We start from the raw sequence: 26332 nt of genomic DNA, 5'->3' as shown, positions 1-26332 counted from the left end.
AACTCCCAGTCACTGCAGGGCTCAGAGGAACACACACAAAGGAGCACATGCTGACACTCCTTAGATTAGGTACCAGTATTCTAAATGTGCACTTCCAGCCAGGAAACCCAGACTTCCTGTTTCCAGGTCTAGAAATCCTCAGGAAGGCAGTCCGAGGTTCTAAGAAGGACGAGGCCCAAGTCCTCCATGCATCTTGATGCTGTTCCTCCTTGGGCATATCCTGTGAATCTCTTCAAACCAGTGATACCCACCCACCTTACGTTCTCCTGAACACTCAAGGTCCTGTTCTACTCCCCCAGGCCCCTGGCCTCGTGGCTGCACTCAGGATCAACTTTCAACATTGTTTTGCAGATTATGTCCTGACTGGGTTATAGCATCATAGGGAGGTCAGGGGTCTGGTTCTGTGGCTAGCTCCTGTCCCACGCTCCTCAGCCAGCTCTATGCTAGCTCCTCTGGCTGGAAGGCATGCCCATTTCACAGCTGGAAATAGTGAGGCACAGACAGGCACAAAGACTCACTTACAGACTCATCTAGACAGTCGCAGAGCTCAGACTAAACCCTTTATCTTCAGTTTGGCAAGGAAGCTCACTCAGCCCTGAGGCTCCGGTGGTACTACTGCACAGTCAGGATGGGGCCTTGCTGGCCTGGTGATGGGTTAGACTCACAAGTAGGGTGGAGGGAGGTGGAGGGCTCTCTGGGAAGAACCTGGCTAGGATCAAGTTGTCTGTTACCTCTCAGGACCTTGTCTGCACTGCCAGAGGACTCTGATGCCTACTGAAGGGCACTTGTAGGACCAAACCGGGACACATGGCCTGTGAAACACCATCTCTCCTCTATGATAGAGGTGCCTCTCACACCCTGACATGCAGGCTTTGAGGTTTCCAGGCCCCTTGCTCTCTACAGGCCTCAATTTCCCGTGCTAGCAGGAAGACCTGCCTTATCAATCATCAACAGGTACAAGTTCCCGGCCTTCACCTCTGGCTTTGGAGCCTGGGAACCTCAGCAATGCACTTCCTCATTCCTGCCCTCCCTTCCCTCCCCACTTCCCCTTCCAGCTCTCCCCAGGTCTGGACCCGCTGCTGGCATCCAGCCCTGATACACATGGGGGGGGAGGGCTGGTCATACCACTCCTGAACCCTGCTCCTAGAAGGAATTAAGAGTTCTGGGCATCTATCCCAGGGCTCCCAGCAGACTCAGACTTCACTCTGTGCCCCCGCCATCCCCCCACCTCCCCCCATCTCATCACAGGAGAGGGGTCTGGGAGAGAAAGATGCCTTGCCTAAGTCCCTCACACTGCAGCATTTTAACCCTGGTCTTACACTAGAAGAGGGAAACTTCACTAGGCTTTTGGGACCCCCCCACCCCGGCCACCTGCAGTTACTTGTTCCCACACAAGCTAGTGTCAGGGTCAAGCCCAAAGCTACAGTGGCAGTCTGCTGGGCAACAGTAGATAGAGTAAGAAAGCCATCACCACCCTGTGCAACCATCACATCCCAGTGCCATCAACTCTGTTAATCCTGGTTTGGCTCACATCCTCCCTGGGAATTAGAGTCAACAAGACAAATAGGTCTCCAGCCTTTCCCCGGGGGCTATAGACAAATTTCAAGTTATCTAGAGCACAAGTGCCCTGTCTCCTGGAAACATATCCCAGGCTGAAACCAGCGCGGCTACCTTCCCACCCAAACACCACCACCACACAGTGACCTGGTAAATTTTAATACCACAAACTGCAGAACCGGTGCTCAGGAGGGCTCAGGTGTCTAGAAAGGGGCTGAATTCGGTCTACTACTTCTGGACAAGAACTACGGTATCTGAGGCTAGGGACCCAGGGTGAGGGTCTAGCTTTGTTCTGTTGTTGCTTGTTAAATGTATTCAAGCACACATCCAGAGGGGGCGTTTGGTCCTCTGGAAGGTTGTTTACTGCTCCGTGGGTGTTGGTAACACAACCTCCGAAGGGGAAGCTAAGGCTCCTGTTTTGATCTGCCGCTGCAAGCAGGGGCTTTCCTGCTCAGGACCGGCTCAGGCATCCCATTCATTCAACCCATCACCACCTCTCCCAGGCAGCTCGGCTTCCCCAACCGTAGTCACTATTTTAATTCACATTTATTTTTAGAGTCCTCAGCTTACAGCTTACTGCTCAGCACTACATCATGGATGTGCTGAGCAGTTAGAAAGGGAAGCCTTCCCTGGCCTGAAGTCCTCGCAAGGAGACGCGGCAGCCCAGACTCCCCCACAAATGCCTGGAGTGCCTCATCTCTTGGTTACCCCCCCCCCCCGCTGAGCATCCAGGCAGCTGAGACCAAAAATTCCATGGCCTCAGGCCTGGGGGGGGGGGGTCGGGCCAGAGTGACTCACTGGGCTCCCAACTTGGGGTCAGTCATAGGGAGGGTGACAGAGTCTCTGCCTAGTAGGCTCCTGCTCGCCCTTCAGCTCTAGATGCAGGTGATGAGCACGTCCACAGAGGTGGGCACTTCAATCTCCTCAAAGAGCACGCGGTGTGAGGACCTGCTCTCGTGGGCTGCCCTCAGCAGGTCTTGAGTGTGTTGCAAGAGATTCTGGTTCCGACGGCGCCCGAGTCTGCGTAGTGCCAGAATGGCCAGAATGTGGTCTCGCCTGTAGAGACATGGGGTCCTCGCTGCAGGGGTGGCCCCTGGCACCCTCCAGCTCTCTCCCCACCCCGAGGGAGGGCAAGAACCCAGGCTTGGGAGGAAGTATGATTCACCCAGCATTCCTGGAGCTGGGTCATAGAGGCTGAAAGACTGGGGCTATTCCAGGCTGGGAAGGGATGGGGGCTCTAAAAGGAGGCGAGAGTGTGAGGCTAGGGGTGCGCAGTAACTGGACCTAGAACACACAGGCATGAGACAGGGGAGAGGGCATGCACACAGCGGAAAGAAAGAAGCTCTGCGCACAGGCAACGCAAGAAATCTGATCTGGGGAAGGCTCCAGAAACTGGCCGACTGCTAGGGAGGTAGAGGCCAGGCCAGACCAGGTGGCAGGTTGAGGAATGTTCTCACAGTGTTCGAGACAGAGCAGAGGTGTGTGGGAGCAGGGGAAGTGGAGGGGTGGACGTGGGGAGGGGCAGGTGCAAAGGAGCACCTTGAGTCACTGCCTCCCCATTGGATCCCCCCCCCTCGCAGCCATCCAGGACCACCAGGGAGCCAGGGAGGGAGGGCCAAACCCCAGTTGGGGAACCTCCAAGGAGCGTTAGGGAAAGTGGAAACTTAGAAGGGGCTAACGGGTCGTCATCCATATCCAAAATCTACCGGAACAAATAAGCTGCGAGCAGTAGAGCCAGGGAAGGGGCTGGGCCAGGGACTTTCAGAGGCCTTTCCATCCCGGAATCTGGATGAGAGCCGAACCGGGATTTCTAAGGGCTCCTATGACTCACTGCCCTACACAGCCCAGCCCGGGATCCGAGCCTCCTCGCGGCTGTCCAGGCTTTAGAGGGCTTCTAGAAGGGGTTTGAGCCCGAGAGTGGGGGTGCATCGTCCACTGATGGTGGAGAACAGGAGGGAGAGGATGGCCCGCTTGCCTACGCTCCCCGTGTCCCTTCCTCGCGGGCATGCGCACACGGGTCCGTCTCGGTTCGCTTCCCGGCTAAGGCACAGTTCTCTCCGCCCTGACAAGCTCGCTCTTCCCTCCGCTCCCCGCCTGCACTCACAGCCAATAAGATTTTACTGAAGGCGTGGGTGCCAGATTCCAGTGACCCCTGACTCTCTCGGTCAGAAGTTAGTAGGGGAGGAGGGTCTGCAAACCTGATGTCCGGGTAGCTCCGTATAAGTGTTTCCAGGTGCCGCCGGATGTCGTCTTTGTATGTCTCGCCAAGGATCTCAGCCACGGACAGGATGGCTTGGTCCAGCCACTTGGCTTCAGAGCCCTAAGGAAACAGAGAGATATGTGCGTGGTCTAGCTCCCCCAAGGACTCCCTGCCTACAACCTCTCCTGTAGTGCCCAGAAACACCCTTCCCGTGTGTCTGCCGCGGTGGCTTGCCCCTAATAAGATTCCACCAAGTCAGGGAATAAGATTCCACAGAGTGGGCATCTGCAGTGATTCTGGAGAGTTGTCTTCCTGTCTGCACAGACAGGAAATCCGAACCCTGACCAGAAAAGTGTTGTTTGGAACCTGTCACCAATAGACCAGCAGTCTAGATAAAGGGTTTGGGCTCTAAGTGTTCCTGGTCCGGTCCCAGAGGGGAAAGGTCTCCCACAGACCTTGCCCATTATAACCCTCATTCCTTCTTTGCCTTCATCCACAAATGTATGCAAATACAATGTAAAGGGACATCCCCACCTGGGCCCGCCCCTTTAGAGTCCAGCCCCACTGCCATTTTCCCTGTGGAGTCTGAAGAGCCACCTAGCGGAAGCTCTTTTCTCCAGTACTGGCTCCCGCACCCGCTGTAAGGGCTCTTTACAGGATGAATAGGGGTTGCCTTGCTGGGTTTGCTGGCCAGAGACTGAGCCCTCTTGACATTCAGACGCTGCTCCTACCAAGCCCTGGAAGGTGTTGCTAATGGCCTGAGCATCCAGGTTCATCTTATGGGAGCCGTTCACTCGATCCAGGCCACTGAACCTCTCGTGGGGCCTCAGCACCTGCCCCAGGTATTCCCGGACCACAAAGCGGTGCACCTCCTGCAGAGTCTCCTGGGAGAGTGAGAGGGTAGGGTCAGGATCAAAGCCATCGGCCCTATACACCCGTACCAGCCACCCGCTTCCTGGTACCTGTGCCAGTGGTGGGGTCACATGCTCAAGGTGATGTGCGAAGTCCACCACCTTGTCCATGAGGGGGCGAAGCGTGTCCTGTGTGAGCCAGCTCTTGGTATATAGCACCTTGAATAGTGGCTGGGGACAGAAGGGCACAGGAGTGAGCTCTCTTCACCTTTCCCAACCCCCTTCACTGCTGGGCTCCCTTGCACAGTCCTCTTTCATAGGCACAAATTTTGTCACTGGGTCCCTCCCGTTCCTCTAATGCCTCCTCCAACGGGCATGGTTTGAGTCTGAGAGTCTTGTCAGGCCCTGCTTAGTGTGTGTGCTGGGTGCACCTTGAGTGTCTGGTCAAGGGGCTTTAAGATCTTTCTTTCTTTCTTTCTTTCTTTCTTTCTTTCTTTCTTTCTTTCCTTTCTTTCTTTTTTGGTTTTTCAAGACAGGGTTTCTCTGTATAGTCCTGGTTGTCCTGGAACTCACTCTGTAGACCAGGCTGGCCTCGGACTCAGAAATCTGCCTGCCTCTGCCTCCCAAGTGCTGGGATTAAAGGTGTGCGCCACCACCGCCTGGCAAGGTCTTATTTCTTGACCCATCATCCCAAAGCTTGGGTGTTGATCACTGAGAGGAAGGAGTTGCAATGGGATGGTGGGTGCTTCCCAACTGCCCTTGCTCAGGGAGAACTCACGCAGGGCAAAAGAATGCCATGACCTAGGCCTGGAACTTTAGGGCGTAGATGGGTATTTCCCAGGCATGGGAAGCATCCAATTCACCTGCATGTCTTGCTGTGCAATCTGGAGCAAATGCTTCTGGAAGCTATTGGTGGCAGCCACCAGGGGTTTCTCCAGTTCCTTTATGGTTCCTGGGAACCTGGCCAGAAGACTGGTTCTGGGGAAGAGCCAAGACAAGGAATGAGCTGGGCAAGGGAAAACAGACAGAGGTAAGACCCGCCAACACACCCCTGCAGACTGGGCACCACTGCTCTGCCTCTGCTCACTGTCAGTGGTTCTTCATCTTCCTAACGCTGCCACCCTTCAATGCAGTTTTTTGTGTTGTGACGGCCCAACCATAAAATTACTTTAGCTGCTTCTTCATAAGTGTAATGAAGCACGGTGCAAATATCTGATATGTGACCGCTGTGAAAGGGGCCGCGATCCACGGGTTGAGAATCGCCGATTTAGACTATGCCGTGAAGGGCATTCCCTGGAGTTGTGCAACGTAGCACCCATGAGGGCGGAACTGAATAAAAGGACATTAAAGCCCTGAGATCCAATCATTAACTCTGGCAGCAGGGTGACAGGCAGCTCAGCACCATGACATAGGTCCCAGCTGGGAGCTTTGAGACAGCCCTCCATGCCTCTTGGTGACGGGACACTTTGGCATAGCCAAACTCTCCAATGAGCTTCAGCCCTGCCTCTAAGGATGACAATGTCCCATTTCACTGCTGAGAAAACTGAGGAGCAGGCTATGCTCAGTAGAGAGTGCTACCTATCGAGAACAGGGGGCTACTTCCTGGAACTAAGTCCCTCAGAGCTGAAGACTAGCCTGGCACACAGTTAGGCGAGCTCGTGCTGAGAAGCTGGGCATCTCTGTGATCTTCCTTTGGACAAAGGCAGGCCCGGTTCAACTCCTAGCTGCATGGGTTACTGGTAGCATCAGCATTCATTTGACCGTCTGTACCTGGGTACCCTAGCCTTGGGAAGTCACCTTGGGTGGATGAAGCAAGCACATAGTGTGTCCCACTGCTCATAGACAGTTCATACGGACTCAGTCCCCACGGCCTGAGGAAGCAGGCTCTGGCTTTGTTAGAAGAGGAAAGAGGCACCGAGATGAAGTTACTTGTTCCAGGGCACACAGCCAACAACGGGCAATGCTAGACCCAAACCCACAAGGTGGCCCAGATGGTTGTATTCCCCAGACTAGCATATCTGTGGGGAAGAGGCCACTTGGTGTAGTCTGGAGTACTCGTAGCAGTCTCTGCCAAATAGAGAGGGCCTTGCCTTCTGAGGGTAGAGGCGCCCAGGACGGTGCAGGGTGGGACTCGGGGGCGGGGGCTTTCAGAGAAGAAGGTAAACTCAGGAAAAAGAACAGAATGGGATGGCGGGAATAAACAGGTAGCTCAGAGACCAGGACCGCACTATCTCCTTAGCCTCTGGTCAGCCTTGAAGGCCCTTATTGGTTCCAGGGCCCTAGCCCTGCTGAGTACGTTAACGCCAAGGCGAAGAGGGGATAATCCCGGAAGGCCTTGAGGTACCCACAAGAATCCACACTAAACTGCCACCACTCCTGCCCCCAGCCACCGCGGCTTCTGATCTCTTTTTCTGATCTCGCGCGCCTCCTGCTGGCAGTGACTGGCAATGTCCTGGAGCTGGGGCGACCTACCTCAGCTCCACGCAGGCGTTAATGTAAGCACCCAGGTACCATTCGCTCACCGCCTTCGACGCCAGAAAAGCCTTTTCAAACCTGGGGATCGGAAAGAATCATTCCTCTGACTTCAGGTCTGCGCCCTCATTAGGTCCTCACCAGTGATGAGGGCCTCACACTCAGTCCACCAGTGGACCCCACCCATTCCCGGGCACCCGTCCCGGGTAGAGGATGCTACCCGCACCTGGGCACAAAGAGGCAGAGCGCACGCGCGCAGATCTGCAGGGTGGTGGCCTCCAGCTCCGCGGAGATAGCGCCAGCCGCCTTCACGTGCTCAGCTACCAGCTGCCAGAGATGCCACATGCTGAGAACAGTTGAGTCCCGAACCCAGCCCATCCCTCGCTGCAGGTTGTCAGTGGCTCCAATGTGAGAGACACCATCCTCCCACCCCTCACTACCAGAGTTCACCGGCCGAGAGCTGTGGCTTAGCCTGGCCATGTGCCCCAGGAGTCTAGGTCACCCCACAGGTTTCTCTCTCTGTAAAACTTAGCTCTGAGGGACCTCCGTCATGTGCCTGAGTCCTGAACACAAGCCCTTCCTTCAGCCCCCTCCCGAGCGCACCATGTGTACATCGATGGACAGGGGCGCGTGGTAGAGACCCTGCAGCACTTCCCGGTCCTCGCCCTCTTCCCAGCGATTCTGTTCCAGCTGCAAGATGCTGTCAAAACAGCTTGTGATCTTGGTCTGTAGGGTTAGGAATGGCCTGTGGTGAGAAGCTTTCCAGGAGGAAGGTAAGGGCGCCCCCTGCCTTCCGATCTCCATTTTGTGCCTTGAGGAACTAGAGTCACCGAACTCCAGTCGTCTTACAGGGTACTGCCAGCACAACCCCAATCCTCCACTTCAAACCTCTGGAGCCCGGAGCCTTCCCGGCCTCACCTCTAGGAAGCTAGTGTAGTCACTTTCCAGTCGAGCCCACAGAGCAGGCTCTAGGAGTGGGGGCAGCGGTTCGGTGGGCAGCGCCAAGTCTGGGGCGCCCAGGAAGTCAGGACTGAAAAAGCAAGATGGGGCAAGGGAGTTGTTAGGACCCAGGCGGGGCTACCTCCTCTCCCTAACCTGGCACAAAGTCTAAAGTCACCTTTAGAGTCCTGAACTACTTCTGTGGACACATTCCATTCCCTACCCTCTAGAGTTCAATGCCATCACTTCCCTTCCCAGAAACCTCTGGAAGGGGCGGACTTCTTGACACTTAAGCAACCAGCTGGTCCTGCTCAGAACGCTTAAGTAGCTGTTCAGATGGGCCTCTGCCAGACTGCCTCAGTGTGACCTCTGCCCTCATGGGTAGCCTACATTCAAAGACTGAGCTGTAAGCGACATCCTCCGGCCCCATCATCATCTAAACCAAATCAGGGTGTCCCAGACAGGGGCTGATAATGGCTTGAGATCGCAGCACAGCCATTAAAAGAGGCCAGGACTTCCAGCAGCCTTCTCCGTTATGCGTTCCTGCCTGTGGCAAAGCTGGGACTCATTCATTGGGGAACCTAAAACACTCTTGTTAACAGCAGGTACCAAGGCTGGAAGCCCCCTGCAGGCTGCACTCTGCACGTGAGTGCCCACCCAGAGGGAATGCGAGCTGAGTGACGCTCTGCCTGGAAAGCCGCCCTTTCCCATTTGCAGCCATTTTATGGACTAGCCTTGCGCTATAGGGCTCCTGGCACCGGGTGAGAAGAGCACTAGAGAGATGTTCTAGCTTTGGGAACCTATACATGGGTAGTCCCTTAGGAAAACCTGGGATAGGAGCACACAGTCTAGCACAAAGGATGACCAAGTCCCCAGTCTTCCTCGTGCCCCATCGTCTTTGCCAGCGATGAGGAGGGAAGGTGCCCTATGTTCTTGAAGCCGTTTTCCGTAGTCTGTTGGTTAGTTGTACCCGCTCCTGCCTAAAACACCCTACCTAGCTCAGGCCTCACCTGCCATAAACATTAGCTGCCCAGTCTAACAGCACATAGAGCTGCTCACAGCCGCGGGCATCTCGCGCCAGCTCCTGCAGGCGCTGGGCCACAGCGCTGTGGAAGGCACGCAAGTAGGTCTCCCACACTGGGAAGTCGGTGGCTTCGTAAGCGGGCTGCATCTCTAATCGCACCTTCTGCAGGTCTTGGCGAACCACGCCACCGAGCTCAGCCAGAAGCTGGGCTAGGTCGGATGCGCCCTCCGCAGCCCCGGGGATGACTTTGGCGCCTGCCTGCTGCACGCGCTCCTGAGCGCTGAGCCGCACCGCGTTCTCCCAGTGCTGACGCCAGTGGCGGGGTGTACTCAAGAAATCACCCTCGGCCTGGGAGGTCTGATGGGCCTCCTCTTCCAAGTGCACCACTTGGGCTAGTTCCGCTAGAGCGCCTGGATCCACACCTTCGGAACTCAGCGCCTCGCGCACAATGGCTCCGATCTCCGCAGCCATGCCGTCGTAGTGCAGACAAAGGTCCATAGCGCGCCGCGCATAGGCGGTGGGGTCCTCGATAAAGGTGCGTGAGGTTTTGTCAGCTACCAGCTGCGTCTCCAGGTACCGCAACTGTTCAAAGGCCTTCACTAGCTGCCGCTCAGTGATCAGGTCTGCCACGGATTTACTTTCTGCAACCGCAAGTAAGAAAGGCAACAATGAGACGGGCCAACTCAGGGTCCTGGTACCAATGCACCCGTCTAGGTTGCACTAGAAGCTTTGGGCTGGGCCGCCTGACCACTGCCCAGATGTTCTGTGCACAACTGAGTTGCTCTACCTGCCAGAATCCTTGTTACTAGTCACATTCGAAGGAACAGTGTCAGGGCCCCAAACCTGGCTGAAAACAGCAATTTGGGTTAGTTCCTGACTGCACGGCTGGCTATTGTAACCAGTACCTTCTACCTTGCATCCATCCCCCACCCCCAATCCTCCAATCCTCTCTTCCATATCTGCTGAGCTGGTCCTGGTGACCTCATATGTGGCTGTAATTACAGGTCTAATAGGGTCAGAGCTCGGGCAGGGTGTGTCCTGCCCTAAAGTCCAGAGCCAGCCTCTGCTGTTCTGTTCTCTTCCCATCCCATGTTCGAGGAGTTCTCTACTTTGGCTAGATCCCTTCCTCAGAGTCCAAGTTCCATTTGTCCTCCCCCGAACAGTCCCTTAGCTGCTCCTCCAAGTAACCATGGCTTCCAGGAACCTCTGTGACCCTATGGTCAGACCCCAATGCCTAAGATGGGTTTGTTCAAAGGGGCCAGGCTGGGAAAGGCCTTGTGCATGGTTTATAGTTCTACAGTCATGCAGATCTGGGTTCAAATCCCACCTCTTACTGGTTAGCTGTAAAACACCAAGCAAGTCACTTAGCCCAGGGGCTGTGTTGAGAGGAAAGGGCTTCCCTTGCTAGATACAAAAAAAAAAAAAAAAAAAAAAATTGTGCAGGAAGCAGAATTTGGGTGAATTAGGCCTCAAGGAAAGTCTGTCAGGATACCCAGCTCAACTCCTGCTCCCTCTGTCCTCTCTTTTCTCTCGCGCAGTGTTGTGTGAGCCCTTACCTCCCTGGGGTTCCGGGTCCTCAGCCTCAGTCCCAGTGGCTGCCTGCCTGCTGACACCATCTGTGACTTTGGAGGGCTTCTCTGGTACAGCAGCGCCTTGGGGACGTCCAGCAGTTCTGCCTTCATCTAGGGCCCGTCTCAAGGACCTGAACAGGAAACGGGAGCTCCGCCTGAACAGGCCCAGGTCCTCCTTGGTCTTGTGGGTTGACGCTTGCAGGCTGGTCCGGAAAATGGTCCGCTTCAGCATGCCCAGGCTGGGTTTCGAGCCGTCCCCGTGGTTCATGCTTTGCTCTTTCATACTGTTGGACTTCCAGGTGATCGCAGGGAGGGTCTGTGACTTCCTAAGCTCCCTAGGGCTTTTAAGCTCTGACCCAGGGGCCCCCGTCTGTGGCAATGGCATCTTGACAGCAGGAGATCTAAAGGTGAGAAGGCAGCTCAAGAGGACTGGAGGGCACCCAGCCCAGCCCGGGGAGCAGACACACAACCCTGCTTAAACTCTGGGACCCGGGGGACCCTGAAACATGGTGGAGGAAGGCTTTGCCTCTTCTTCTGGGTTGACCAGAGCCGTCTGCATGCCCAGTGCAACTGGTGCTTAGGATGCAGACAGCTTTTGCTGGCAGAATGCCTTCCCGGTGCCATTCCCAGAAGGCTCTCTCCCAGGTGTCCACCCTCACCGAGCCTGAGTTAGTCCCATTTGCATTCAAAGGAGTATTGAGGAGGCTTATTCTGGGATCCAGCCCAACCCACAACCCACAAGGGCAGGGCCCAGTACCCACATCCCAAATTTCTAGGATTTTAGATTCTAAGGCCTAAACCTCTCCCAATCCCTTCTTCCCACAGCCCCCCTTTATCCCCTCCAGAGACGTAGGCTCACCCCTTCAGCACAAAAGGCAGGATCACTTTGGCTCAAACAGGAAGCTTCTTAAGAAGCATTCCCTTCCTGGCCTGGCTGCCTTGGATCTGGAGGAGGGTACAATGGTGCCCTAGGGCCCTGGCCTCAGGCACCCAGTCACTTATCTTCACCACACAGCCCCAAGGGAAGGTGGTGGGAGGGGCTTCAGGTCTATATTTAACCTGGAGCTGGTGAATCCCAATATATTTCCTACCTACTGCACTCTCCCTCTTGCCAAACCCCACCCTTCACCACACGGGATGTGTGTGTGGGGGGTCTCAAGAGCATGAGAGACACCCACTGCTCAGGCCCCTGACAGGCACCACCACCTCATTCCCTGTAGCTAGCAAAGCCTGGCTGTTTGCTTTTCTGACCATATGTTTAGCTAGGGGTGGAAGAGAAGAGACAGCCTTCCCGGCCACTGGAACCTCCTGCCCACCACATTGTGCAAGCCAGACATGGGTGGGGGATGGTATTGGACCAGCAAGCGTCCCCTATGCCCTTCGAGAAACTGCACCAAAAGAAGGGCTGGGTGGGGCTGGAAAAGATGGTTCAGTGGTTAGGAACACTACTTGCTCTTGCAGAGGACCCATGTTCAATTCCCAGCACCCACACGGTGTGGCTCACAGGCATCTGTTACTCCAGTTACACGCACATGGTACACAGGCATACATCCAAACAAAACACACACACACACACACACACACACCATAAAGCAAATAAATAAATCTTAAAAAAAAAAAAAAGAAAAGAAAGAAGAGAAGGAGGAGGAAGAAAGGCTTGACCCAACAAAGACATAGCTCCCAGCCCTCTTCAGGGCTTCCTACCATACCAGGACAAATCCAAGTAGACCAGATCCCTGGGTGAGTCAGAAAGCAACTGCCCTTCCGTGGGACTTATGGCATGCCGGACAGAGGCCGTCCCCTAAGGTTTAGCCCTCCAGCAAGGTATCTGTTGGAGTCAGCTGAGGCCTGCATTTCTGGAGCTCCAGAGGCCACTGACAGCTTCAAGGAAGCTCAGGAGACGGAGGGAAGCTCAGATGATTGGCTGTTGCCTTATCAGCCCCACCCTGACCACAGGTCATCATCCTGCATGGCACCCAAGTTCAGGAACCCTGTCCTTCACAGACCTGACGTTAAATGGTAGTTTCCAGCTGGCCTCCTTCTTCTGTGGTGACCTTCCGTGCCTAGTGTGGGAGATGGCACCAGACCCTGTTGAATTCCCTGGCCTCCCTGACCATGGGGGTGTTGGGAAAGGATAAGACGAGCCCTACCTTGGTTGGTAAGAGTTCATCTTGATTTACTAAGCACTGACTACGTGTCTAGCCCAGTGCTGACACAGATCTGATCCCCCACGATTCCCCCTGAAGTGTCCTCTGCTCCATTTGAGAAACCCATTGCTCAGAGAGGGGCAGGATCCAACCTCAAGCCACTCAGCCTGGCCTACCATGTCTCTTCAGAAGCTAAGGACAACGGGTGGTCGGAGCGTGCTCCAGACTAGGAGATCAGATATTCCCCCAAAGAGTTCCCTGTGAGGGCTGCAAGACAGTCAGACTTGGCAGTCTTTCCAGGGGACCCTGGAGGCAGATTCTGGATAAGGAGGGGCAGCCAGACATGTGAAATTTCATGGCAGGCTACACAGGAATTTTTGGGCTCGTGGTACTCATCCACCTTAATATCAAACCAGGGCTGTACTAAAGGGCCATCAAGACCACCAAACAGCCCCTCTGCTGCAGCCACACCACTTTTGACTCTGCAGTTCTCAGCAGCTACCCAAACCATTCCTGACCTCCCCTTCTGTGACTCCCCAATGCCCTCAAGCTGCCCCAAGCCCTATAGCTTGGCATTCAAATTCTTCTCTTCCTTTCTAGATTAACAATTCTTTGCTTTATTCCCGGGCATGCATGTTACTCACGTTAGCTCATGGGACCCCCTCCAGCCCCTGAATGTACCGTTTTTGATCTCCCCCTCGAGCTGTGTCCCCTCCTGATCCCCTCCCTCTTTAATCTCCAAATTGGACCTAGCTTTTAGGACCCAGGGAGTTCCCTTCGTCCCAGGAATCCTCAGCTCTGTGTCACCTGGCTCCTCAGGGCTGTCTCTACTGTGACAGAGCCTCCTTCAGGCCCGAGAGTCATCTGTCTCCTCTCTCTCTCTCACCCAACAGTACAGTTCAGAAGTATGGACTCTCCAGTGTGGATGGGTGCCCCACCCAGGGGTGGCCTGGTCAGGTGTCATTCTGGTGCCCACTGGGATGATCTGTGGACCCCACCCCCATACCTTCCCTCTGTGGCCACAAGGCCGGTCCTGGGTCCCCTATCTCTACTACTGTCACTCCCTAACTGACATGATACTAAGCTCCAAGATCCTGTAGATCCACAACAGTCTGGGCCCTGAGCTCACCTCTTTCCCAGTCAGTACCAAGTTCAAAGCCAGGAGCAGAGAAGTCAGCACGGCCCTCAGCTCAGGCCATGACAATAGGTCTAGCTCTCTGCTACGTCAAACCTTGTATCTGCCTTTTTCGAGATCTTCCCTCTTGCATCAACTCCCACTCTCTGTTTCTCTCTGGGACAAACCACGTCCTTCCTCCCCACCTACCGTAGGACCTGGCTAGCTGCCGTCCTTCGAAGCCTCAGGGGTAACCACTGCCGGCCGGCTGTGGCACTCGCGCCTTGAAACTTTCCCTGCAAGCTGAGTCCTTTCCTGGAAATATGGAACAGGGCAAGAAAATATGGTTTCAATCCTCTTCAGTGTTCGCCTGCGAGATCTAGTTAAGTCAACAAGGCAAGGGAAGTCAGTAAGAGCTGCAAATGTCAGAGAGAAGCAGCTCAGATCACCATTTTAATCGGTTAGAGCCGGCTGCCGAACAATCCCAAGCGTGGTTATTATGGGAATAACAAGAGTTCAGTAAATTTCATATGTTGAATTTGAAAACACGATCAGTAGCTGTCCTATACGCCAGCCAGGCCTATTTTAAAAAAGACCCACCAGATTCCCTTCACAGTTGCCAAAATATCAACACCCCCGGTAGCCATCAGCCACTGAAGTACAGACTTCTTAACGTGGCAGACAAGGCTTTTCCTCAGGTTTGTCATGCTTTACTCTCTTGCCCCTCTGCCGCCCAGAACTCAGTCCCCCTCCAAACCTTTCTCTGAGCTGCCCCTGCCCTTCCAGCTGCCAAAGCTTTCTCGGGCTCTTCCTCTGTGAAGCCTTCCCTGACCGGCTGAGTCCTAGCACACAGCACACCCTTTTCGGGGTCTAGCTCCAGCCCTAGATAGTAGTTACATGATCTGAGATCTCTCTGCCACTTGGCCAGGAGCCCCCAGGTAGCAGGGACTGAACCTGGCTCAGACCCATGAAGGGGCTGATAAATCAATGTAAGATACCCAAGGAAAATGGTGTGTCCCTGCCACGATTGTGAACCTGTGGTACGTCTGCACTTAGGTGTGCTTCTACTTTCCAGATCTTCATACTGGTCCCAGTGCCTCCCCGTGTGTGTGATTGCCTCTGCGCGTATGCGTCTTCTGTGTCTGTATGTCTACGCCCCATGGATGTCTCTGCTGTCTGCAAGTGTGTGTGACTGTCTGTATATTTGGATGTGTCTGGACTGTCTGCATATCTTCTGTGGCTGAGCTGATACTTACTCTAGTTCAGCCAGCCTGGGCTTGGAGCCCAGACCCTTGACCACAAAGTCAACTAACAGAGCCAGAGGAGCCTCAGCCTCTTGAGTCCCTACCCACTGCCCCAAACACCCTCATACCCTCCTGCCCTACCTGGCTGGGTCGTACCTGAAATGCACGCAGACAACTGTACCCAGGCAGCAGAGGTCCTAGGGAAGCCAGCCAAGCAGGATCCTGAGACCAGGTCCCCGGAGATAGGGCTGCCAGCACAGTCCAATTGGTTGACCAACAGCTGGGACTTCCCAGCCACAGGACCGCCCAGGCCCACTCTCTACTCGGACCCCATACTTTCACTTTCAGAAAAGTTCCAGCCCTTTCATTCCAGAGACAGCCACTTCAACCTTTGATCAGTCACAGCCCTGGAGCTTGCCTGAGCCTGATCCCAGCTTGACAGGGAGAGACTTGGGAGGGGAGGCTAGGGAGGGCCTTAGGGACGCTGAGGAGGTGGAGATTAGGGGAGGGGAGGTGAGTGGGGTGGGGTTACGGGAGGGTGATGCAGACATGGGGGCAGGAGTTGTTGGGGACCACTGAGGATTGTAAGACCCTGAGAATGAGTGGCTTTCACCCTCTAGTGCCCAAGCCCAGAAACACTCCACCCTCCAGGGAAGATCTGTAGCTTCAGGCCAGTCTAGGAAGTTCACTGCAGTGCCCCCTACGCCCACCAGAGCTGGAAAGCAGACAGCAGATACCAAGACCTGTTAGGGAGGTTTTCTGTGATGCCTGGAGGACCAGGTATGAGCCATACACTGCTCCTGAGCGCTGGTAGGAGAGGGCCGGAGGGACCCAGGGGCTCACACTCAGGAATGACAGGCAGCCTTCTAGGCAGACGCAGCACAGCATGAATAGCGTGGAGGAGGGGCTGTTGTGATGGCTTTGGAACTCAGGCCTTCTGCCTTCACAGAGGGAAGGCTTTCTGTGGGGAGGACCATGGAGACTTCAGAGGAAGAGGCACCTTTCCCGATTTCAGGGGGATTCCACAGTCAGCGTCTTAGGAAAGAAACTAGGGGGAAATCCAAGGACACATTCAGGACTCTCCTGCCCTGTACCTAGGTATAGTATGGTACAGTACTCAGTACTGGCCTGTGAGAACACAGGGTATACTCTCCTGGTTTGGGGGACCTGAAGGCTAAGATCTTGATTCTTCTGAGGCTACCTTTCTCCTCTACTTCCTCCTCCTCTTTCTATTCCTCCTCTTCCTCCTCTTCCTCCTCTTCCTCATCTTCTTCTACTTCTTCTGGAGACAGGGTTCCACTATGTATTCCTCGACGTCCTGTAGCTCACCATGTAGACCAGGCTGGCTTTGAATGCACAGAAATTGGATTAAAGGCACGTGCCATCATGACTAGTACTTTCTCTCTTTATGTGTTCTTTCCTCTGTATGTGTCTGTCCAGTTTTCTCTTCCTTATTGCATGTGGGGTGTGATGGTTTATATATGCTCAGCCCAGGGAGTGGCACTTTTAGAAGGTGTGGCCCTGTGGAAGTAGGTGTGGCCTTGTTGGAGTAGGTGTGTCGCTGTGGGTGTGGACTCTAAGACCTCATCTTAGCTGCCTGAAAGTCAGTGTTTTGGTAACAGCCTTCAGACGAAGATGTAGAACTCTCAGCTCCTCCTGCACCATGCCTGCCTGGATGCTGCCATGCTCCCGCCTTGATGATAATGGACCGAACCTCCGAATCTGTAAGCCAGCCCCAATTAAATGCTGTCCTTGGTCATGGTGTCTGTTCACAGCAGTAAAACCCTAAGACAGCATGCTAGGTAAGCTCTCTGACTGAGACAAGATAGAAAGGTGGAACAAAGTGTGGGAATATAGGAAATAAAAGAGCTCCTCTGGTTGAAGTACCTCAGCAACAGGCAGGGCTCCTGTATGATCAAAACCTGCATACAGCCTTTCTTCCCTGCCAGCTACAAACCTTCTACTTTTCTAGGAATTTCACCCAAACCCCTCACTTATAGAGAAGGATATGTACTGAACTCCTTGAGAAAGTTCATCAAATTATAATTGCATACACGACATCTCCACCACCACCACTAATTTATCAGAAGAGAGAAATGGAGAAGAATAACACCTTTCTTGGTAACCTCAGAGATGTAACTTGAGAGTCACGAAAACCAAGGATCTGTAGCTAAGACTAGAACTGCTTAAGCCACTGCTAAGCCCCTGAGCAGGCTGAATCCTCACGTGGGTACGTCTTGCTTTCTGTTACTCTTCCAACATGTCCTGCATTAAGTAAGTCTTCCTCTTTCTCCTCTCGTGTAATTCTACGTTAAAGTATCCTTAATAAAAAAATCTCCAACTCTACTTCAGGCTGGCTAGTCCTGAAATTCTTTTCTTCATTAAAGCCACAAGTCTCAGTTTAGTATAAGTTGGGTCTGTAAAAGACTAAGAGTCTTTTTTGGGGGGGGGTCGAGACAGGGTTTCTCTGTATAGCCCTGGCTGTCCTGGAACTCACTCTGTAGACCAGGCTGGCCTCGAACTCAGAAATCCACCTGCCTCTGCCTCCCAAGTGCTGGGATTGAAGGCGTGCGCCACCACCACCCGGCAAAGACTAAGAATCTTAAGGCTGGTGAAGGTGACCACGCAGAGCTGTGTCTCTGCATCCTCTTCTTGGAGCCAACATAACTCCAAGCGATATACCCACCCTCCCAGGTGACCTGAGTTTAGCTGATTATCTTTTTAAAGACCCTATCTCCATATAAGGTCACATCCTCAGGTTCTGGAGCTAAGGGTTCCACATATAAATAATAGATTTGATGATACCAGGCACACTACATCACCCCATGCTGTTTGGAGACAGGTCAAGTCAGCCAGAAGTCATCAGCACCTCCTCCAGGATGCCCTCCAAGTAATCACTTCTTCAGTAAGGATAAGTCCTAGGTTCACTAGGTGGAACTACCAGTCTAAGCCCAAGAGGTGCCCAGCTGGACCTTTCCACTCAGCCCAGCCTGGCCTGACTATTGGCTTCCTCTCACGGGGCTATCCTGGGCTCAGGGACCTACCCATCACCACAGAGTCAACTGGAGAGGCCAAGACTGTCTCCAAGTCACATGAGAGTCTTGGGATCTCCAAGTTCAGATTGCCTGAAGTCTAGCCTCTTATGTCCAAGCAGGGAGACTTTGGTCTCTTTCCGAGCTCTGTTTCTATCCTGCCTCAGAAATCTAACACCCAGAACCAGGAGGATTGTCCCTGGGACTCCGCCAAAGTCTCAGGTGCTCTTAACCACTGAGCCATCTCTCCAGCCTTAATTTGTCTACTTTTTATGTGCATGAGTGATTTGCCTACATGTATGTCTGTGCTTTCTTGGTGCCATGTCCTCTGGGAAAGAAATTACAGATGGTTGTGAGCCACCGTGTGAGTGCTGGGAACCAGGCTTAGTCCTCTGGAAGAGCAGATGGTACGCTTAACCTCTGAGCCAACTCTTCGATTCCATGCCGGCTGGCCTTGAACTTGCTACGTACTTGAGGATGCCCTTGAATTCCTGCTCCTGCTTTCATCTCCCAAGAGTTGGGATTACAGGATGTGCCATCACACCAAGCAGCTTGTTCTATTTTTCCATGCTGCTTTCCCCTGGCTTTTTCAGTAAAATCCCAGCGGAAAAGTCCCAGCATAGTCTAAGAGAAGCCCAGGCACTAGGGCAGTCAAACTGAGGTCAGCCGAGGGCCATGCAGGGGGCAGCTAAGAGGGAGAGGTTAGAGAGGAAACCTAGAACTTCAACTCCATCTCCCAATGACCTTGGGAAAAGCATCTTTGTTTCTAAGCCTCTTAGGTAAATAGGATCGTTACTGGGATGCTGTGAGTTCACCTCACCTGAGAACCTGGCTTCTAGGTACGCAAGAGCAGGAAGGACCTGCCACAGATGTTTGCCTATCTAAGGGTCTTTTTTGCCCAGAGTGCTAAGGGGACCAGATTGGAACCCATTCTAAGACTAGGGAGGCGGAGTTCACTCTCTGTCCCTGGCAGCTGTGGTGTCTGGAGGGAGTAGGGGCGGGGTGGGTGTGCCCCACTCTCTCTGAGGCCAATTTGCAGCCTTGCTGGTGGACCTAAACGCACCAGACGGTGGCGTCTGCTATTTTATGTACTAACCCCGGCGGGCGCTAGGGGGAGCCACAGGGAGATTTTAGGCCTCCTATGTACTAAGGAGGGGCTGGGCCTGGGCTGGGCTGCTAAGTGGGTGTGGCGTCCTCTCTGGCCCCACCCAGGCTCTGTCCCGCTGTTTGGGGAGGTGTGGGCAGAGATCCGACTCTCCACGCCCCCTCTAGCTCTCGGACCTCTGGAATGGGCCATTACTACTCTGGGGCTACCCTGGTAGAACACGGAGAAAGCCTGGGCTTGGGTCCCAGGACACCCCCCCACCCCCGGACCCTGGACTTGTCTTCTGTTGGCCCTGTTTCATTGGGCATAATCGTGCCCGGGAGAGAGGTGGCGCAATTCCATAGCTCCGTTCTGCTCTGCCTCCCGAAGTGGACAGCACTTCCTGCCAAAGGTCAGCCCCTGGAGGATCCCCACACTCCCTCCCCATTTCCTATTCTCACTGCCCTTGCTCAAAACCCACAAGAAGGGCTGGGGACAGGGACATTCTAGCAAAACAACACTTCTAACCCGTGAACCCGGGAAGGGCCTACGGAGACATCCTGGACCCAGAGCACCCACGGTTTTAAATTTAAAGCAGACTTCCAGGCAAACTTCCGCACCTCCCCTCCCACCTCTGGCGTTTGGGGGCCAGGCTATATTTAGAAGGAAGGCGGGCCGGAGAAATTGCTTTATTCATCCTGGAAGTTAGCAAGGAGGCCAGGAGAGAACAGAAGGCCTGTGTCTCTCTCCCACAGCCCTACCAGTTCACTCATGGTGGGGCTTCAGTCTTAGGGCTTTGTTGAGCTAACCTTATGGAAACTTCCTAGTGACTAGGCTCTGAACTTCCTCAGGCTTGGCCAAGGGTGGGGGCAGTACACCTTAAGAGGGAGCCCTAGGCATGGTCAGCTTTCCTCCCCAAGCCCTGATGACCATAGCATCCCTCCTGGTTGTGGAGGGACAGGACCATCCATCATTCAAGGTAAGGGGAGGAGCTTGCCCACACAAGGTCACATGTGGGTACTGTGGCCAGCTTGAGGGTGCCTCCATAGCCTTGGGCAAAGTTGGTCCAGGGCACCTCATTTTGAACCTAAATTTTTCCATCTGTAAAATGGGACTTTTGCAAAGAATTAATAAAATCTGGGCTGGAAGAAGAACCTCACCTTAGGTACCACCCTGGTGCCCTAATGCGCACAGGATGCAGAGTACAGGGGTGCCTGGCTTCCGGGGGATCTCTAGCAGAGGTAGGAGGCCACCAGGAAGAGTGGCCATAGGCAGTCTAGGTGAGGAAGAGTAGAGAGAGGGTCCCTAGGCAGAGACAGTGTGAACAGCCTTCTGGCCCTACTCAGCCCGCCATTCCCCACCCCGGGCTGAGCGCCAAGCACCAAGTGCTTACCGTCCGGTGCTCTGACTTGTCTAGCCTAGGAGAAACTAGAATGCCATTCGTAGAAGCAAACTTGCACCCAGCAGCTCCAAGGTGCCCATAGCCACCAGGAAAGATGCCTTTATTTCTGCATCAAACTACTGAACAAGGAGGGTTATATTCCAGATCTGGGCCATGGAGCACAAAGGCAGGGACCAGGGTCCTGGCCACACCTAGCCAGACAGGAAGCTTGGTGAGCTGGGTTTCCTGGGTGGGTCCAGCCTTTTCTGTGAATCAGCCAGTCATCCTGGGATGGAGGTCCTCTCAGTCATCAGTGAGCAGAGCCTGCCATACCCTTATCTGTTACTGGACCAGAGAATGCCTGGTGCCCAGAGCTGGCACCCTGGATGATGTCATCTGCTTCCATCTCTGGTGCTCCTGGTGGACTCGGGGAAGGAGCTGAAAACAAGCAAAGAAGCAAAAACCAAAAAGTAAACATAACACCAAAGGCCTCTATATGGGTGATGAGCTGTAGCTGGATTGATCCTGGGGGATCTAAGGTGAGCCTTTGGCAGACATCTGGATCTTCTTCCCCACTTCTTCCCCAGGGCTGATGGGAAGGAAGGGGTGATCATACCCTTGTTTTAGGGAGCGAAGGAGAATGAAGCCCAGCTCGGGAAGCAGAAGCAGCCCTCCACCGCCCTGTCCCATGCTTCCGGGATAGGTATAGCAGAGAGAATGCAGCAGCTGGAGGGCCTCCCCACAGCCCACACCTCAGTGGTTACCTAAGGGCCAGCAGCCGCTGCTGCTGTCTCTGCTGCTGGCCTGAGAAAGCTTTGAGCAGAAATGGGGCCATGGGTATAGACACCCCCTTCAGGGCCAAGCTGCATAAAGACTATTATAAGGACTACCCCAGAGGCTGAGGTCCAGGGAGAGGAAGGTTTGTGTGGTTCTGAGCAACCGTCATGGTAGCTGAACTCAGCGCCTCACAAAGAGAGAGACCCTCCACAGGCTTCCGGGAATAAAGATTCCCCCAGTACAACTCAGCCCTCATGCCTGAAGCTTTCAGTGGCTAACGAGCCACTCTGGGGGCCCCGAGGACTGACCACTCCTGTCCCACCTTTTCTTTGAAGCTCCAGTCTTTCACTCTGGCACCTGCTGCCAAGCCCTGAGGAACCCCTCTTCCCAAATGACCTCCTGTACCCTGGCCCCTCTAGGTCCTTGTGGGCAATGTGAGATCTTCCAAAGGTCTCAGGTCAGGGAAGGAGGGAGAACAGAAAGCAGACTGGGCAGTAGGAGAGTGACTGTGCCCCTCTCAGGTGCCAGGCCTGGAGCCACAGGTGGGCATTAAGGGGACAGGTACAGTTGAGAGGAAAGGCAGTAGCTGGAAGAGTGGGTGAAGGTGAGGCAGAATCCAGGCCCTGGGCGGATGCTCTAGGTGTTGGGGTGTGAACTAGTGAAGGGGGTCCCACACCTACTGCAAACAGGTAGGAAGTGGGTGCTGTCCTCTCACCAGCAGCAGCCTGGATCTGAGGGGTGCCCCTCTGGGTACCCTCAGGTGGCCAACGCAGCTCCCCACTTTCCACAGTCCCCGTTTCAGTGGGTTCCACCACAATAGAAGGCAGTCGCTGACAGAGCCGAGGGCCCTTCTCCCGGACACCCACTGCAGCCTATAGAGAGAGTGGGGAAGGATCAGGGTAATACTGGGCCGTAGACTGCTGGCACTGCTGGCCCTGCCTCTTCTGCCCTCTGTCCTGCCATACTAGGAAGGCCAAGAACAGGCAGGGTGAACAGTCCTGTCTTGTCCCACCACTGGGGAATAGGTACCCGGGAACACCATAGGACTCACCTGGACTCAGACCCAGAGAAGCCCATTTCACAGACAGACCCTAAGATGGTAGAGGCCAGTTACTCAGGAGGAAGCCCAGAATGAGCACTCCGGCTGCTTCCTGTACCTGGAAGCCAGCACAGTTCCTTTTTGGGGCTTCCCTGCTGGGTCCTTGGCCTCCTCCTTCCACATGGCAGGCCAAGGAGCTAGGAAGATGTTGCCATGGCAATCAGAACCAGCTCTCCCTCATTGTTCGGTGCCCACACGCCCTCTGGGTGCCCTCAGCAACTCCACCTCTCATTCAAGGCTTTTCAAGGCCAAGGCTGCCTCACACAGCTCCATCCCTCTGTCCCTGAGGTCCTGGCTTATCCGGACTGCCCCACCTCTGTGACCTCCTGAAGTTCTGGAAAAGATGGCTACCTAGTGTATGCACCTTTCCACAGTGGCACACAGTCCTCCAGGAAGGTAGGCACAGAGCAGGCATACTGTTACACTGCCTCTGGATGGTTGCTTAGAACCAAGGGACACTGGTTTCCCACACACATTTCCACGCTCTACCCAGGACCCTGTTAGCCAAATACTGCAGGTGACCCTGAGGTCTGAGAACAGGTGTCACCAGGCTGGGCCATCTGTGGATTGAAAGAACAAAGGGCCTCAGAAGACAGCAGAGGAGGGACCCCATCCTGCCCCCACAGCTGGACCCCCTGAGGCTGACACTCTGCTGGTCTTGCCAAGCCAGACCTCCTTCCCCATCCTGGCTCTTTCCCTATGTGCTATTCTACTTCTATTCCTCAGCCAGGGGTTCAGTCTGGAGGGTACCCACTCTGGTAAGCTGGCCAAGTCAGTCAGACCATCAGGTTAGCCACACCCATGAGCCCAGAGTCTGGGCCGCTCTTCCTACACTGGCTCTGTAGATCTCAGACAGCTTTCTGTGACCCTGCCTCTCTGTGCAGGACTAGAGTCTCAGTTTATTTTACTTCTGAAACAGGGTCTCATACCTCAGACTGTCCTGAAACCCACTAAGCAGCCAAGGCTGGTCTTGATCCTCTGACCCACTCTCTAGACTGCTGGGATTTCTGGGGTGTGTCAGTGTACCCTACTACAGATGTAAACATCTTGCTGCATCAACATCTCTGACCCCCTCCAAAAATCTGAGGGTACCTTAAAATTATATTACCCTACAGGGAGCAGAGTGTGATCCTGTGCTTGGGGAATAAGCCTTGGTGTCCCAAGGTTCAGAAGAAGGACTAAGTAAACCAGGGTAGCTTGCTTTCAATTGTTTCATCCACCAAATTGCTACAAAAATAGCAAATCCCTCCCCACATGGAAGGGTAAACTGAGGCTGGCAGAGATGAGAAGCATATTGAAGTCACAGGGCAGAGCTTGAGGCTGGCTCCTTCCTGCCCCTTCAGTCACTTACCTTCCCTGCTGGGCCTCTGGGGCCCTCGGTGGGGCTCTCTGGTGCAGCTGACTGTGGGGTACTCATGCTGCTGCTTCTGCTGCTGCTACACAGACAAGAGTAAAACTGAAGTATCCACTGCAGCCAGTGCTAGGTCTTCCTCCTCCTCCTCTTCTTTCTCTTCCTCCTGCTCCTCCTCCTCCTCCAGGAACCCTGCCCACCTCAGCCTAGCCAGGCCCAGTACCCACAGCTTAGGGCTCATATCAAGAGCACAGGACAGCTGCCATACAGTGCCCAAGACCGTAGAGAATGTGGCAAGATAGGGAGAGATTGACCCGGGCATTGAAAGCCAAGAAGACTTCTTGGAGGAAGGTCAGCCGGCCCAATCGAGGCCTCCCTAAGGGAGGGACAGCAGGCAGTCTGGGCCGCAGGACATTCGTGTGTTGAGGCAATGAACAGCAAGCAGAGAATACAGCAGACTTGGAGACCCAAACAGGTTTGTGTCAGGAGGCAGCCAGCACCTGGGACTGAGTCTGAGCCAGCCAGAGTCCAAGGTGCCCCATTCCCACCCAAGAACACCCCTTCACCCACAGACCCTCAGGCCATGCCCTGAGGGAAGCCGATATCTTGCCTGCATATGGCCATGTCTACCCAGGCCAGGCACAGGTTGGGGAGGCTGGGTCAGCTTCCACAGTGAGGAAAAAAATCCCTGCCAGAAATCATAGGCCCACCGTCAGACTTTCCCCCAGCACTGTAGCAGGGTGGTGGTGGGGTGGAGGGTAGAGGGATGTGCGGTTGTGGGGGGGGGGGTGTTCTTGGGGCCTAGCTCATGTCAGAGCAAGAAATGAGTGGGGTCTAACAGGCACTGGCCGATTTTAGACAGGCAGCCCAGGGCCACAGGCCTATGCTTTGGAAGAAGACTGCGCTGAGGTGAAGTACTGAGCGGCAGGGCGGAATGGCTGAGACACCCTGCCAGGAGGCAGGTAGGTACCCTGGGCCTTCACAAGGTCAGCTACTAGTCTGGAAAATGAGGGTCCTTCTACCAAATGTCCACCTTGGTCCGCTCAAGTTCCAGAGTCCCAAGGAAGTCTGGAAGGGTGACACACCCTGTGACGGGCACCCCCTGGCAGTCGGCAGCCATGTCATTCCAGTGGTCCTCTGTCCCAGAGCCCATGAGATCCCCTGTGGACCGCTACCAGCTCTGAGACCCCCTAGGTTCCTGCCTACCTCCAGAGTTTTGGGAACCTCCCGGAACAGAGACCCAAAGAGATGTCTCAGAGACATTCGAAAATGAGGGAGGGAGACTGGCCACGGAGGCCATGCAAAGAGGTGACAGCCGAAGAGTGAGGAGAGAAAGAGGGAGAGAGATGGAGGAGAGTCCCAGGGAAAATCTGAGGAGCCAAGATAGCAGCTAGGATGGGGCAAGTGTCCATAGGCTGCCTCGCTCGCTCTTGCCGGGTGCCTGGTATCCGAAGCCTCCGCTGTGAGAGCCCCCCACACCTCTATCCGCTCAGGGGTGCAGAGGGCCAGGTGTTGTGGACCACAGGCGGTAGAGGGACGCTTGATCCAGAGCCCCCTTCCAGCCCCCGCATTCGGTTCCCAGGGGGGGACCCACACCCGTCCCTTCCTGGGGCGCTCCCACTAACTCCTTACCGCACTCGCCCTCCTCCCCACCCCTGGCTGCCAAGGTGCACCTCGGAGGGACGGAACCCTGCGGGCGAGGGTCGGGAAGGGGGCGTTGTGCCTCCTGCACACTCACCGACACTCACCGCTGGCGCTGCTGGCGCTTGCGGGGACTCCACGCTGGCTCTGGAGCTCGCCTCCCTCGGTCCTCCTCCGAGCTCTCCGCCCACACACGCGCTCGCAGCCGGCCCCTCATTCACACTCCCGCCCTCTCCTCTGCAGGGCCGCCGGAAGGACCTGGCCTCCACCTCCCTAGACACCACCCTACCCCAGAACCTGGTCTTGGCCACTTCAGACCTCCTCCCCCAGTTCCCAGGTTAGAGTGTGAGGTGTGGCATTGTGTGGCGCCAGAAAATCCTCTAGGGTGGGAAGAGGATTTTCTCCAACCCGGCGGAAATGATACGAGGTGGGGCAGGTTGGAGAATTGTCCCACATTCTGTCTCCCAAATTGATCCCCAGGCCCATTCTCTACCCCAGGACAGTTGGTCTGGTGAACAACTGTCACCCAAGGCCGTAGTGCCATATCCCCACACGCACAATCCACACAATTCCCCTTCTAGGATCCGCCGTGGGTTCTCTAACATCCTATTTCTCTCAGACCTGCAACCAGTAGCCACATCCAGCTATCCGATCACCACGCACCCAACCGTTCAGCAACCCAACCTACCATTACCTTCCAGCGAGCAGCCACCATTCCCTATCCATCACCCAGTCACCATCTGACATCGTACATGCACCCACTGCCTACCACACGGCCATTCTGCACACACACACCCACTACCCACCACACGGCCATTCTGCACACACACACCCACTACCCACCACAC

General features: G+C 54.8%; 2 protein-coding genes across 3 annotated transcripts; both read right to left on the bottom strand.

The window, feature by feature from the left end:
* Positions 1 to 2084: 2084 nt before the first annotated feature.
* On the bottom strand, positions 2085 to 15454 carry Exoc3l4 (exocyst complex component 3 like 4). 2 transcript variants are annotated; one of them, XM_028764486.1, is made up of 13 exons: positions 15276 to 15454; positions 14086 to 14190; positions 10600 to 11015; positions 9030 to 9684; positions 7999 to 8110; positions 7684 to 7806; positions 7307 to 7407; positions 7081 to 7161; positions 5472 to 5586; positions 4720 to 4839; positions 4489 to 4641; positions 3756 to 3877; positions 2085 to 2613 (listed from the first exon to the last, which is right to left on the bottom strand). In XM_028764486.1, exons 3-13 carry the CDS (start codon positions 10997 to 10999, stop codon positions 2433 to 2435), a joined length of 2163 nt encoding a protein of 720 aa, XP_028620319.1. In that variant the 5' UTR covers positions 11000 to 11015; positions 14086 to 14190; positions 15276 to 15454; the 3' UTR covers positions 2085 to 2432. The 2 variants fall into 2 exon arrangements, with proteins under 2 accessions (XP_028620319.1, XP_028620320.1); XM_028764487.1 differs by lacking the exons at positions 14086 to 14190; positions 15276 to 15454 and adding an exon at positions 11474 to 11815.
* Positions 15455 to 20694: 5240 nt separating this feature from the next.
* Positions 20695 to 23928, bottom strand: Lbhd2 (LBH domain containing 2). Its single transcript, XM_028764560.1, has 3 exons — positions 23844 to 23928; positions 22109 to 22265; positions 20695 to 21054 (listed from the first exon to the last, which is right to left on the bottom strand). The coding sequence occupies exons 1-3, from the start codon at positions 23907 to 23909 to the stop codon at positions 20927 to 20929; spliced, it is 351 nt and encodes a 116-aa protein (XP_028620393.1). The 5' UTR covers positions 23910 to 23928; the 3' UTR covers positions 20695 to 20926.
* Positions 23929 to 26332: the final 2404 nt, after the last annotated feature.

The sequence above is a fragment of the Grammomys surdaster genome, unplaced genomic scaffold (assembly GCF_004785775.1).
Source record: "Grammomys surdaster isolate TR1022 unplaced genomic scaffold, NIH_TR_1.0 144, whole genome shotgun sequence".
Classification (NCBI taxonomy): domain Eukaryota; kingdom Metazoa; phylum Chordata; class Mammalia; order Rodentia; family Muridae; genus Grammomys; species Grammomys surdaster.
The sequence above is the reverse complement of the archived record's forward strand: the minus strand, read 5'-3'. Positions and strand labels throughout refer to the sequence as shown.